The 14,466-nt window shown below is 52.1% G+C and overlaps 1 protein-coding gene across 1 annotated transcript in view; it reads left to right on the forward strand.

The window, feature by feature from the left end:
• Window positions 1-2,708: 2,708 nt before the first annotated feature.
• The window catches only part of LOC104302068 (rho GTPase-activating protein 24-like), an 81,600-nt gene continuing 69,842 nt past the window's right edge, over window positions 2,709-14,466 (forward strand). The window contains exons 1-2 of the mRNA XM_054172519.1: window positions 2,709-2,802; window positions 2,942-3,013. Coding sequence (XP_054028494.1) covers window positions 2,709-2,802; window positions 2,942-3,013 — 166 coding nt within the window. The remainder of the gene's footprint in view (window positions 2,803-2,941; window positions 3,014-14,466) is intronic.

Raw genomic sequence — 14,466 nt, forward strand, 5'->3', positions numbered from 1 at the left:
CATGCTGGAGCACCTCTGCTACGAGGACAGGCTGAGGGAGCTGGGCTTTTTCAGCCTGGAGAAGAGGAGGCTCTGGGGAGACCTTAAAGCAACCTTCCAATACCTGAAGGGGCTACAAGAAGGCTGCAGAGGGACTGTTCCCATAGGCCTGCAGTGATAGGATGAGGGACAATGGTTTGACATCAGAGCAGAGCAGACTGAAATTGGATGTGAGGAACAAGTTGTGCCCCAGGAGGCTGCTGGAACACTGCAAGAGGTTGCCCAGGGAGGTGGTTGAGGCTCCATCCCTGGAGCTATTCAAGGTGAGGCTGGAGAGGGCTCTGGGCAACCTGATCCAGTGGAGGATGTCCCTGCTGAGTGCAGGGGGGGGTTGGACTGAATGACTTTTGGAGGGCTCTTCCAACCCAGAGTGTTCTATGATTTGAGGTCCTAGTGGTGTTATTAAGAGTGAGCTAATGATGAAGGAGAGAGTTGTGCTGTACATCTGCTTGTTACAAACTACTGACCAGGGGATCTTGATTGTCCACAAGAAATGATGCCCCCTCCCTGGAGGGGTTCAAGGGCAGGCTGGGGCTGGTGGGAGGTATCCCAGCCTGTGGCAGGGGGTTGGAGCTGCCTGAGCTTTAAGGTCCCTTCCAACCCAACCCACTCTGTGATTTGATGATCCTGTGCCAGCAGAGCAAGCAGCCTGCTGGCTGTGTAAACTTTCATACAGTGGAGCCTCCAGGCACTTCCTTCAAGGGTTTAGGTTTCTGGTGTGTTGATGTGTCTCTGTGCTGAGATTGTTTTTACCTCTTATCCATGGCAGAGATCAGAATTGCTTGGCAGAGGTAGGGATAGTGACTGTGGTTCTCCCTTGCAAACCACACACCAAGAAATCCTGGATGCTGGAAAGGAAGTCTCCTCTCTGGCAGCTGCAGGATGTGTGCAGCTGCTCCCACAGATGTTGCCTTTTTTCTCCTCTGTTTCAATTTCTCCTGAGAGGAGAGCAAAGTGAAGGGGAGATGGTAAAGGGCATCCCTGGAGAAAGTGCAGAGCCTTTTAGTCTGGAGCCTTGCTTCTGAAAGGGACTGTGAATTCTCACTGATGTTAGCAAGTACAAAGCCTGCTTGGGCTCTGTGTTCAGCAGAGCCAAAAGGAAGTGTCCTACAATGGGAGCTTTGCAAATGGGCTTTGAAAGCCAGAGCCTGACTGGAGTAGCTGGGGATCTTCCAGCTTTGCTGGAACTCCAAATGATTCAATGTCAGCAACTTCACTCAGAATCTGCTGAGTCTGAGGTGAGCAGGGCAAGCCCAGGTCACAAATTCTGTGCTGACAGAGTTGTGCAGTGTGGCTGAAAATGAATAGAATAGAACAGAGTTAACCAGGCTGGAAGAGACCTTTGAGATCATCAAGTCCAGCCTCTCACCCAGCACCATCTGATCAACTAAACCATGGCACCAAGCACCCCATCCAGTCTCTTCCTAAACACCTCCAGGGATGGGGACTCCACCACCTCCCTGGGCAGCTCATTCCAGTGGCCAACCTCTCTTTCTGTGGAGAACTTCTTCCTACCATCCAGCCTAAACCTCCCCTGGCACAGCTTGACTGTGTCCTCTTGTTCTGGTGTTGGGTGCCTGGGAGAAGAGACCAACCCCCAGCTGGCTGCAACCTCCCTGCAGGGAGTTGGAGAGAGCAAGAAGGTCTCCCCTGAGCCTCCTCTTCTGCAGGCTAAGCAACCCCAGCTCCCTCAGCCTCTCCTCACAGGGCTGTGCCCCAGACCCCTCCCCAGCCTTGTTGCCCTTCTCTGGACACCTTCAAGTCTCTCAATGTCCTTCCTAAACTGAGGAGCCCAGAACTGGACACAGGACTCAAGGTGTGGCCTAATCAATGCAGAGTCCAGGGGCACAATCACTTCCCTGCTCCTGCTGGCCACACCATTCCTAATGCAGGCCAGGATGCCCTTGGCCTTCCTGGCCCCCTGGGCACACTGCTGGCTCATGTTTAGGCAGCTGTCAATCAGCACCCCCAGGTCCCTCTCTGTTTGGCAGCTCTCAGCCACTCTGACCCCAGCCTGTAGCTCTGCCTGGGGTTGCTGTGGCCAAAGTGCAGCCCCTGGCACTTGGACTTGTTGAATGCCATCCTGTTGGCCTCTACCCATCTGCCCAGCCTGGCAAGGTCCCTCTGCAGAGCCCTTCTGCCCTCTAACTGACCAACATCTGCCCCCAGCTTGCTGTCAGCTGCACATTTGCTGATGCCTGACTCCCTCCCCTCATCCAGATCATCAATGAAGATGTTAAAGAGGCTGGGGCCCAGCCCTGCTCCCTGGGGCACACCACTGGTGCCTGGCTGCCAGCTGGCTGTGGCACCATTCACCACCACTCTCCGGGCTCAGCCTCCAGCCAGTTCCTCACCCAGAGTCCCTCACGGTTGGGTGTTGCATCCTCTGCTGTTCACTATGGGCTGGATTTCCAGGGCCACCTCTCGTGCTCCTGCTGTCAGCCTGGCCTCTCAAAGCTCCCAGTGCTCTCTGCTGACACCAGGGCAGGAGTGAAGCAGCCAGCTGAGCGTGCACCACATGGCAGCTTTATCATGTAACGAGATTAAGCAGTCGAGCGGCAGCTCTGTGCCGCGCACCTCCCCACACCTTCCCCTGGCACCTGGCACACTGCAGGAGAGGGGTTTGGCATCCAGCTGCCCCTCTGCCAGCCCCAGAAAGAAAATCCTCGATGCTGAGGCTCCCTGCAGACGTTTGCACGCTGTTAGATGGCGTCACACTTCGGAGGGCTTCATCCCCCAGCGTGAGCAGGAGGGCTGGGACACGTGAGTGCTGACGGCTCTTGCTTTCAGAGGGGCTGCTAGGAAAGGATGCCTTCACCAAAAGGACACCTTAGGTATCACTTTATCTGTGACTGTGTCCAGGAAGCAATGCTCAATTGCTGCACAATCCCTGCATGCCCAGCAAAGGAAATAATTCCTGGGCTGCGGTGGTGCAGCAAACGCTGCCTGAAGCCGGAACGCCGGAACGAGAAAGGTCAGGTCACACTGCTGGGGTGGCAGGAGGAAGAGTGGAATAATGGGAGAGAAGCAGTGCTGCTGAGAGGTTTCAGAGGGCTTGGCCTTAGCAGAATTTCAGTGTCTCTGCTGGGGATGTGACAAGCAGGCAGTTTGCTACTGTGGACAGGTGGACGTGCCAGGGAACGGCTCTGATTTCCCTCCCAGGCTGGTTGGCTGACAGTGCTGCTGGGTTGCAGGCAGAGCAATTGGGATGTGGTGGCTGCTGTGCTGCTGTGGTGCAGGCAGAGCAGTTGGGAGGTGGTGGCTGCTGTGGTGCAGGCAGAGCAGCTGGGATGTGGTGGCTGCTGTGCTGCTGTGGTGCAGGCAGAGCAGTTGGGATGTGGTGGCTGCTGTGGTGCAGGCAGAGCAGTTGGGATGTGGTGGCTGCTGTGGTGCAGGCAGAGCAGTTGGGATGTGGTGGCTGCTGTGGTGCAGGCAGAGCAGTTGGGAGGTGGTGGCTGCTGTGCTGCAGGCAGAGCAGTTGGGAGGTGGTGGCTGCTGTGGTGCAGGCAGAACAGTTGGGATGTGGTGGCTGCTGTGCTGCTGTGGTGCAGGCAGAGCAGTTGGGATGTGGTGGCTGCTGTGGTGCAGGCAGAACAGTTGGGATGTGGTGGCTGCTGTGCTGCTGTGGTGCAGGCAGAGCAGTTGGGATGTGGTGGCTGCTGTGCTGCAGGCAGAGCAGTTGGGAGGTGGTGGCTGCTGTGCTGCTGTGCTGCAGGCAGAGCAGCTGGGATGTGGTGGCTGCTGTGCTGCAGGTAGAGCAGCTGGGATGTGGTGGCTGCTGTGCTGCAGGCAGAGCAGTTGGGAGGTGGTGGCTGCTGTGCTGCTGTGGTGCAGGCAGAGCAGTTGGGAGGTGGTGGCTGCTGTGCTGCAGGCAGAGCAGTTGGGAGGTGGTGGCTGCTGTGCTGCTGGGTTGCAGGCAGAGCAGTTGGGAGGTGGTGGCTGCTGTGCTGCAGGCAGAGCAGTTGGGAGGTGGTGGCTGCTGTGCTGCTGTGGTGCAGGCAGAGCAGTTGGGATGTGGTGGCTGCTGTGCTGCTGTGCTGCAGGCAGAGCAGTTGGGAGGTGGTGGCTGCTGTGCTGCTGTGCTGCAGGCAGAGCAGTTGGGATGTGGTGGCTGCTGTGCTGCTGTGCTGCAGGCAGAGCAGTTGGGAGGTGGTGGCTGCTGTGCTGCTGTGCTGCAGGCAGAGCAGTTGGGATGTGGTGGCTGCTGTGCTGCTGTGCTGCAGGCAGAGCAGTTGGGATGTGGTGGCTGCTGTGCTGCTGTGCTGCAGGCAGAGCAGTTGGGAGGTGGTGGCTGCTGTGCTGCTGTGGTGCAGGCAGAGCAGTTGGGATGTGGTGGCTGCTGTGCTGCAGGCAGAGCAGTTGGGAGGTGGTGGCTGCTGTGCTGCTGTGCTGCAGGCAGAGCAGTTGGGATGTGGTGGCTGCTGTGCTGCTGTGCTGCAGGCAGAGCAGTTGGGATGTGGTGGCTGCTGTGCTGCTGTGCTGCAGGCAGAGCAGTTGGGAGGTGGTGGCTGCTGTGCTGCTGTGGTGCAGGCAGAGCAGTTGGGATGTGGTGGCTGCTGTGCTGCAGGCAGAGCAGTTGGGAGGTGGTGGCTGCTGTGCTGCTGTGGTGCAGGCAGAGCAGTTGGGATGTGGTGGCTGCTGTGGTGCAGGCAGAGCAGTTGGGAGGTGGTGGCTGCTGTGGTGCAGGCAGAGCAGTTGGGATGTGGTGGCTGCTGTGCTGCAGGCAGAGCAGTTGGGAGGTGGTGGCTGCTGTGGTGCAGGCAGAGCAGTTGGGATGTGGTGGCTGCTGTGCTGCTGGGTTGTGGGCAGAGCAGTTGGGATGTGGTGGCTGCTGTGCTCCCAGGCCCCCAGCACCAGAACAAGAGGACACAGTCTCAGGCTTTGCCCGGGGAGGTTTAGGCTGGAGGTTAGGAGGAAGTTCTACACAGAGAGAGTGATTGCCCATTGGAATGTGCTGCCTGGGGAGGTGGTGGAGTCACCATCCCTGGAGGTGTTCAGGAGGAGACTTGATAGGGTGCTTGGTGCCGTGGTTTAGTGGATTAGATGTTGTTGGATGATAGGTTGGACTTGATGATCTTGACGGTCTCTTCCAACCTGGTCTATTCCATTCCATTCCATTCCATTCCATTCCAACAGCAGAGCCTGAGTGCTCCCTCAGCCTCTCCTCACAGGGCTGTGCCCCAGCCCCCTCCCCAGCCTTGTGCCCCAGACCCCTCCCCAGCTTTGTTGCCCTTCTCTGGACACCTTCCAGCAGCTCAACCTCTTTCCTACCCTCAGGAGTCCAGAACTGGACACAGGACTCAAGGTGTGGCCTAAGCAGTGCTGAGCACAGGGCACAAGGACTTCCCTGCTCCTGCTGGCCACACTCTTCATGATGCAGGCCAGGCTGCCATTGGCCCTCTTGGCTGCCTGGGCACACTGCTGGCTCATGTTCAGCCTACCATTGACCAGCACCCCCAGGTCCCTCTCTGCCTGGCTGCTCTCAGCCACTCTGCCCCCAGCCTGTGGCACTGCCTGGGGTTGCTGTGGCCAATGTGCAGCCCCTGGCACTTGGATGTGTTCAATCTCCTGCCCTTGGCCTCTGCCCCTCTGCCCAGCCTGGCCAGGTCCCTCTGCAGAGCCTCTCTACCCTCCAGCAGATCAACTCCTGCCCCCAGCTTGCTGTCAGCTGCAAATTTGCTGCTGATGGACTCAGTGCTCTCATCCAGATCATCAGTAAAGAATTTAAAGAGGCTGGGGCCCAGCCCTGCTCCCTGGGGCACAGCACTGGTGCCTGGCTGCCAGCTGGCTGTGGCACCATTCACCACCACTCTCTGGGCTCAGCCTCCAGCCAGTTCCTCACCCATCGCAGTGTGCTGCTTCTCGTTTATAACCTTGGATGCCTGGAGAGATTGCTTAGAAACTGCTAGGAGCAAATAGTCTGTGCTGAGACTCTTTGACAGTGGAACAAAAAGAAGCTGTTTAGGTAGTCCATCATGTGCAGAATCTGGGGGGCTAATGAGGTAGGAAAAGCAGCAGTGTGGAAATCGTGGCACAGTCCTCTGATCGTTCCTGCTTCAAGCAGCCCTTGAAACTCTTGCAGAGCTCTCCAGACAGGGTTTGTGAGCTGCAGGTTGCTGTGGTTTTTTGGAGGTGGTGATAGTGGTGCTGAAACCTCTCTGCAGGGAGGCTCAGTCTTTTAGCTGAGTCACAAAAATCACAGAGTGTTAGAGGTTGGAAGGGATCCCTCCAGAGATCAGCAGGTCCAACCCCCCTGCCAGAGCAGGGGCACCCAGGGTAGGTCACACAGGAGCACATCCAGGTGGGGCTGCAAAGGCTCCAGAGCAGGAGGCTCCACAACCTCCCTGGGCAGCCTGCCCCAGGCCTCCAGCAGCCTCACACCAAAGAAGTTTCTCCTTCTGGTGAGGTGAAACCTTCTCTGTTCAAGTTTGTGCCCATTGCTCCTTGGCTTATCACTGCTCACCACCCAACAGAGCTTGGCCTCCTCCCCTTGCCCCCCAGCCCTCAGCTATTGATAGGCATTGATCAGCTCCCTCTCAGCCTGCTCCTCTCCAGGCTGACCACCCCCAGGGCTCTCAGTCTCTCTTCACAGGGGAGATGCTCAGGTCCCAAACTCCTCCTCGTGGCTCTCCCTTGAAGTCTCTCCAGCAGGTCTCTGTCTCTCTTGAGCTGGGAAGCCCAGAGCTGGACCCAGGATTGCAGCTGTGGGCTCAGCAGGGCAGAGCAGAGGGGGGAAAAGTACCTTCCTAGACCTGCTGGCCAGACTTTTCTTGATGCACCCCAGGATATCATTGCCCCTGTGGGCCATTGTGTTCATTGTGTGAGCTGCTTGTTAATACTCAGGCTTTAAGCCGTTTGGTAGCAGGGATGTGTGCCTCTAGGCAGCTGTTAAACTCCCGGAGGCAGCTGTGAAAAGGAGCTATTAAGTGTGAATGGTTTGCAGGAAGAGAAGCTCTCGCCGGGAGGCAGGAAACGGTCACTGGGTTGTGGGTATTGACCACAACCATCAAGCACAACCCGGACAAGACTGCATTGTTGTCTTGCTCCACAAGATACCTCCTTCAAGGCTTCAGTTTTTAGCTTGCTTCATGGCAGCTGCCTCAGTGCTGTCTACAGCTCCCTGCAGGGAGGTTGTAGCCAGCTGGGGGTTGGTCTTTTCTCCCAGGCACCCAGCAGCAGAACAAGAGGACACAGGCTCAAGCTGTGCCAGGGGAGGTTTAGGCTGGAGGGGAGGAGAAAGTTCTTCATAGAAGGAGAGATTGGCCATTGGGATGTGCTGCCCAGGGAGGTGGTGGGGGAGTTCTCCCCAGCAAGAGAGATTTGCTATTGGGATGAGCAAGAGCCTGGATGAGGCAACTTGGTGCCATGGTTTAGTTGGTTAGATGATGTTGGGGGAGAGGTTGGACTTGATGATCTCAAAGGTCTTTTCCAACCTGGTTAGTCCTGTCCTGTCCTGCCCTGCCCTACCCTACCCTATCCTATCCTGTCCTGTCTGGTCCTACCCTACCCTACCCTATCCCACCCTACCCTATCCTATCCCTTCCTATCCTATCCCTTCCTATCCTACCCTCCCCTCCCAAATACTCAGTGGCCCAGGGTGGCATTTTACAGCAATCCTGCACTTGGGGTGCAGGACCAAAAAGTGGAATGAAGTGATGGATTGCAAACGATCTGAAGTGTTTTAGTGCCTTGAGAACCCTCTCCAATCTGAAGGTGTACTTGCAACCTCTGCTCTCTTGGAGCAGTGATGAAAATGAGGTCCCCCCACCTCAGGAGGCTCAGCAAGGCCAAGTGCTGATCATAGAACCACAGAATCAATAAGGTTGGAAAAGACCTCAGAGATCATCAAGCCCAACCTATCACCCACCACCTCCTGACAACTAAACCATGGCTCCAAGTGCCACATCCAGTCCCCTCTTGAACACCTCCAGGGCTGGGAACTCCACCACCTCCCTGGGCAGCTCATCCCAGTGGCCAATTCCTCTTGCTGGGAAGAACTTTCTCCTCCCTTCCAGCCTGAACCTCCCCTGGGGCAGCTTGAGACTGTGTCCTCCTTGATCTGCCTGCCTCAGCGAGCTGATGTTTATCCCCCTCCCCTCTCAGCTGTTTTTCTCCTTGGTGTTTGCACCCTCCAAGCATTTGTGGAATGTGTTCTTGTCGTGGCTGTCACACTGTCAGGCCAACCAAACGCTCATCTTCATTTCCTCTGCCCTGAATGACTTCCAGAGCTGGCTTTGTTGTTTCCAGCAGAGGAAAAGCAAGCTTGGTAAACAAGCTGGAGGGCTGTGGCTTGTTGATGCGTTGTTTTCCCTATTGGATTTGAAAGCAAGTGTGCAAATGATTTGTTGGCCATTAGCACTGTTAGGGAGCTGTAATGAGGAAGGAGATCTGTGTTTGCTCGGGGCCTTTCAGGCTGGTTTGTTTTCTGTCAGAGGAGGCAAATTGTGACTCTTGAATGAAACAGCCCAGAGTTGCAGGGTTGCCTCGGCTTTTAATCCAGCTAAAGTGATTCTTGCAGTTCTCAGGAGGACCAAATGGCCTTTGAAATCTGAAAGGCAGCTTTCTCTCCAAGAGCACTTCACTGCCTTAGGGCAGGAGAGAAAAAAGCCAGAAGAGAATTAGAATTGGAATTAACCAGGTTGGAAGAGACCTTGGAGTCCAACCTATTACCCAGCACCATCTCATCAGCTAAACCATGGCACCAAGCACCCCATCCAGGCTCTTCCTAAACACCTCCAGTGATGGTGCCTGCATCACCTCCCCGGGCAGCTCATTCCAGTGGCCAATCTCTCTTTCTATGAGGAACTTCTTCTTAGCATCCAGCCTAAACCTCCCCTGGCACAGCTTGAGACTGTGTCCTCTTGTTCTGGTGCTGGCTGCCTGGGAGAAGAGACCAACCCCCAGCTGGCTCCAACCTCCCTGCAGGGAGTTGGAGAGAGCAATGAGGTCTCCCCTGAGCCTCCTCTTCTCCAGGCTAAGCAGCCCCAGCTCCCTCAGCCTCTCCTCACAGGGCTGTGCCCCAGACCCCTCCCCAGCCTTGTGCCCCAGACCCCTCCCCAGCTTTGTTGCCCTTCTCTGGACACCTTCCAGCAGCTCAACCTCTTTCCTACCCTCAGGAGCCCAGAACTGGACACAGGACTCAAGCTGTGGCACTGCCTGGGGTTGCTGTGGCCAAAGTGCAGCCCCTGGCACTTGGCTGTGTTCAATCTCAGGATTTAACAGAGCTTTAAAAGAGCTTAGACAAAGTGTGAGCTTGGTGAGCTGTTCCAGCCCATCCAAAGCAGCTCTAGCAAGGGTTCTAGGACAGTTTGTTAGGGTTTTGCTTCAGAAGTTTCAGCCTTTAAATACTTCCCTGGAAACGATTTGGTGGTGGGGCAGCTGCAGTGTAGGTTCTCATGTATCTTAGTCTCACAGTATCACTAAGGTTGGAAGAGACCCCAAGGATCATCGAGTCCAACCTGTCCCAACAGACCTCACGACTAGACCATGGCACCAAGTGCCACATCCAATCTCCCCTTGAACACCTCCAGGGACGGCGACTCCACCACCTCCCTGGGCAGCACATCCCAATGCCGAACGACTCGCTCGGTGAAGAACTTTCTCCTCACTTCGAGTCTAAACCTCCCCTGGCACAGCTTGAGACTGTGTCCTCTTGTTCTGCTGCTGGCTGCCTGGGAGAAGAGACCAACCCCCACCTCGCTACGACCTCCCTTCAGGGAGCTGGAGAGAGCAAGAAGGTCTCCCCTGAGCCTCCTCTTCTGCAGGCTAAGCAACCCCAGCTCCCTCAGCCTCTCCTCACAGGGCTGTGCCCCAGACCCCTCCCCAGCCTTGTTGCTCTTCTCTGGACACCTTCAAGTCTCTCAATGTCCTTCTTAAACTGAGGGACCCAGAACTGGACACAGGACTCAAGGTGTGGCCTAACCAATGCAGAGTCCAGGGGCACAATGACCTCCCTGCTCCTGCTGGCCACACTGTTCCTGGTGCAGGCCAGGATGCCCTTGGCCCTCTTGGCCCCCTGGGCACACTGCTGGCTCATGTTTAGGCGGGTGCTCCGCACAGGCTTTCTGGTGTTGTCGGCAGCAATTTGCCGCTTCTGGTGTTCTTTCTGCCTTTCTCTTGAAAAGGTTTATTCATTTATAGTTAGTTCATTGCAAACAGTTTTATTTATTTATAGTTAATTTAAATTTTGAATTTTAAATTATGTTCATTTTTTATTTTACTTCTGCTTAGTTTTAATTTTCTTTTAATTTTTACTTCTATTTGTTCTTTGATTTTAATTGAATTTCAATTCTGTTTCTGTTTGTTTTTTCCTTTAATTTTAATTCTCTTTATTTGTAATTTTAATTGAATTCTAAGTCTCTTTATTTTGAAATCGAATTTGATTTTAATTATCTTTGTTTTTAAATTTACTTTAATTTTAATGCTATTTATTTTTAATTTGACTTTAACTTTAATTCTCTTGATTTTTTAATTTTAATTTAATGGTAATTATTTTAAATTTTAATTTAATTGTAATTATCTTTATTTTTAATTCTAATTGAATTTTAATTATCTTTATTTTTAATTTTAATTGAATTTTATTTCTGTATTTTTAAGTGAATATTAATTATCTTTCTTTTTAATTTTAATTGAATTTTATTTCTTTATTTTGATTTTTAATTGACTTTTAATTCTATTGATTTTTAATTGCAATTGAATTTTATTTCTTTATTTTGATTTTTAATTGACTTTTAATTCTATTGATTTTTAATTGCAATTGAATTTTAATTCTCTTTATTGTAAAATTTAATTTGACTTGAATTCTCTTTCTTTTTGAATTGACTTTAATTTGAATACTATTGATTTTTTAATTTAAATTTTAATTCCTTCTTTTGAATTTTTAATTTTCATTTAATGTTTAGTTATATTTTTAGTTTTAATTATTAGTTATATATTTAATTTGAATTCTCTTTCTTTTTTAATGTGAATACTATTTTTTAAAATTTAAATTTTATGTATATTTTTAATTTTTAATTTAAATTTATTTTTAATTCTATTTTAAAATTATATTTAATTTAAATTCTAAGTTCATTTTAATTTCAATATTTTAATTTTAATTTAATTTTAATTTAAATTTAATTTTAAGTTAATTTTAATTTTAAATTTTAATTTAATTTTTTGGATCTTTTGATTTAATTTTATTTATTTTTTATTTTACTTTTTATTTTACTTTCATTTTATAACTTCTAATTCAGTTTCATTTAATTCATCTTTTGCCTTGAATTTGGTTTGGTTTTGATTTATTTTTCCTTTTAATTTAATTGTTCACTTTAACTGAGGCTTAAGCTTTGATTTTAAACCTTGATGTCTTTATTCTTTGGGTTTAGTTCTTTCTGTCCACCACTTCCAATGCCTTGGGCTAGAGTTCAGCACACTCCGTGCTGAGAGCTGGCAATCACGTCTCAAGATCTTTGGCTTCCATAACATCCAGATGTGTCCAGGCTGCTTTGTCCCTCAGCTGTGGTGACAAGATCTCAGTTTCCTCCTTTCACTTTGTGTTCCTCACAGCTGAGGAATTCAAAAGCTAAACTGTGGCTCAGGTCTCCCTGTGAAGTGGGACCCAGCGCTGGGGTCAGGCTGCCCTCAGCATCTGTTCTTCATTGAAGCCATGTCCTGCCTGCACAGGAGAGCTGTTCTGAAGCGTGTGTGTGTTCATACCACCTCTTCATGCCCTGGGATTCCTGTTTCTAGGAGTTGTGCAGCTCTCCAGTTGGCTGTTGCAGTGTGGAGGGCTGGTCAACAGCTTCCCCAAACACTTTTCCACAGGCAAGCCCTCAGTCATCTAATTACAACCCTTACTGGGAGCTTATTACTTGCAGGGGTGGTTTTACAATGAAATCAGAGAATCACAGAATGGGTTGGGTTGGAAGGGACCTTAAAGCTCATCCAGTTCCAACCCCCCTGCCATGGGCAGGGACACCTCACACCAGCCAAGGATGCACCAACCTGGTGTTGAGCACCTCCAGGGAGGGGACATCCACAGCCTCCCTGGGCAACCTGTGCCAATGTCTCCCTACCCTCACTCTCAACAATTTCTTCCTCATCTCCGCTCTCAATCTCTCCTCTTCCAGCTCAAAGCCGTTGTCACTCCCAGCCCTTGTCCAAAGTCCCTCCCCAGCTCTCCTGGAGCCCCTTCAGGTACTGCAAGGCTGCTCTGAGCTCTCCCTGGAGCCTTCTCTTCTCCAGGCTGAACAGCCTCAACTCTCCCAGGCTGTCCCCACAGGGGAGGTGCTCCAAATACTGCATTGCTTCCTTCTGAGAGCATATTGTAAACCAGTGTCTGGTACAGCAAGACCCTGTGTGTTGCCTTGTGAGCTACTGGAATGTTTCTGAAGTTGAGTTTCAGTAAAAAAGTAGAACTCAGATTGAAAGCTGAGCTGAGGGGTTTTGAGACTGTGAAATCTGAGGCTCTGTTTTGCCTGCTTGGGACATGGTCAGAATTGCACTTCTCACAGTCTTAAACCGAAGCTGGAGGTTCAGGAGCTGTTGTGCCCACTGGAGCTTGCCCATGGATTTGGCAGTAAAGCCCCCCCCCCCAAAGACTTATTACTAATTATCAGCTTCAAGTGGTGATAAATTGCTCCTTGTTCCTACTGTTGTTCTTTAAAAGTTCTGTATCAGTCTTGAACTCGCTCTTACATTTCCTACCACTATCTCCTTATCTTCTAGATCATAGAATCCTGGAATTGCTTGGGTTGGAAGGGACCTTAAAGGTCATCCAGCTCCAAGCCCCCTGCCTCAGCACTGCTCAGTCCACTCCTGGAGCACTGCCTGCAGCTTTGGCCCCTGCTGGACAAGAAAAGATGTGGGCAGGCTGGGAAGTGTCCAGAGAAAGGCCAGGAGAGTGATCAGAGGCCTGAGAGCCCTGCCCTGGGAGGAGAGGCTGAGAGAGAGCTGGGCTTGGGCAGCCTGGAGGAGAGCAGGCTGAGGGGAGACCTCCTCCCCATGGAGCAGCACATCCAGGGAGGCTGCCAGCAGGATGGAGACTGCCTTTGGACAAGGAGCCTCCTGGCAAAGCCAAGGGGGGCTGGGGACAAGGCACTGCTGGGGACATTCCCAGGGGGCTCCAGAGGAAAAGGTTTCCCCCTGAGCACAGCCAGAGAATCATCTCCCAAGGGCAGCAGTGGAGTCCCCTGCAGGGGACAGCTTGAGCCTCATCCTGCCAGGGTGCTGAGCCAGCTCAGTGCAGCTGCACTGGGAGCTGGAGAGGCTGCAGCAGAGGGTCCTTGGGGTCCCTTGCAGCCTGGCATTCTGTGGTTCTTGTCAGCTCTGGAGCCAGATGTGAAGCTGTGAGAGGCTGAGCACAGCTGCACAGCTGGGCCAGCATTATGCTTGGCTCACCTCTGTGGCTGTTTGTGCAGCACAGCTATGTGACTTAGCTGGGGAAAAGTTGTAGGGACTGAATAATTGCCTGGTAAATGCCTGGGAATGTTTTCTGCTTGTCCCAAAATGTTTACAAAGGGAAGGTGCATTTGGCAGTTTGTAGCAGAAGGGAATAAACTGAGATGCATTCACAACAGCACTGCTGAAGGGGAAAGGAGGCCAAGGGGAAAGGAGAAGATTTGAAATCAAGGCTTGCAACATACACTGTCCTCCTCCACCTCCTCCACCTAGCATCTTAGAATAGAATAGAATTAACCAGGTTGGAAGAGACCTTTGAGATCATCGAGTCCAACCTATCACCTAACACCTCCTGACTAACTAAACCATGGCTCCAAGTGCCACATCCAATCCCCTCTTGAACACCTCCAGGGATGGGGACTCCACCACCTCCCTGGGCAGCTCATCCCAGTGGCCAATCTCTTGTTGTGAAGAACTTTCTCCTCCCCTCCAGCCTAAACCTCCCCTGGCACAGCTTGAGACTGTGTCCTCTTGTTCTGGTGCTGGGAGCTTGGGAGAAGAGAACAAACCCCTCCTGGCTACAACTTCCCTTCAGGGAGTTGGAGAGAGCAAGAAGGTCTCCCCTGAGCCTCCTCTTCTGCAGGCTAAGCAACCCCAGCTCCCTCAGCCTCTCCTCCCAGGGCTGTGCTCCAAACCCCTCCCCAACTTTTTTGCACTGCCTGGGGTTGCTGTGGCCAATGTGCAGCACCTGGCACTTGGCTGTGTTCAATCTCCTGCCCTTGGCCTCTGCCCAGCCTGTTGAGGTCCCTCTGCAGAGCCTCTCTACCCTCCAGCAGATCAGCTCCTGCCCCCAGCTTGGTGATCCATTCCTTCTCACTCATGCAATATAAACCCTTGCCAAAAGTGCCTCCCCAGCTCTCCTGCAGCCCCCTTCAGGCTCTGGAAGCCCCCTTCTCCCCAGAAGTGACCAAGAGAACTGAGATCTTACACATTACACTCCCAGGCAGGAAAAACCCATCCTGCTTTCTCTGTGTCAGCAAAAGCCTC

This window comes from Dryobates pubescens, chromosome 24 (genome assembly GCF_014839835.1).
Source record: "Dryobates pubescens isolate bDryPub1 chromosome 24, bDryPub1.pri, whole genome shotgun sequence".
NCBI lineage: Eukaryota > Metazoa > Chordata > Aves > Piciformes > Picidae > Dryobates > Dryobates pubescens.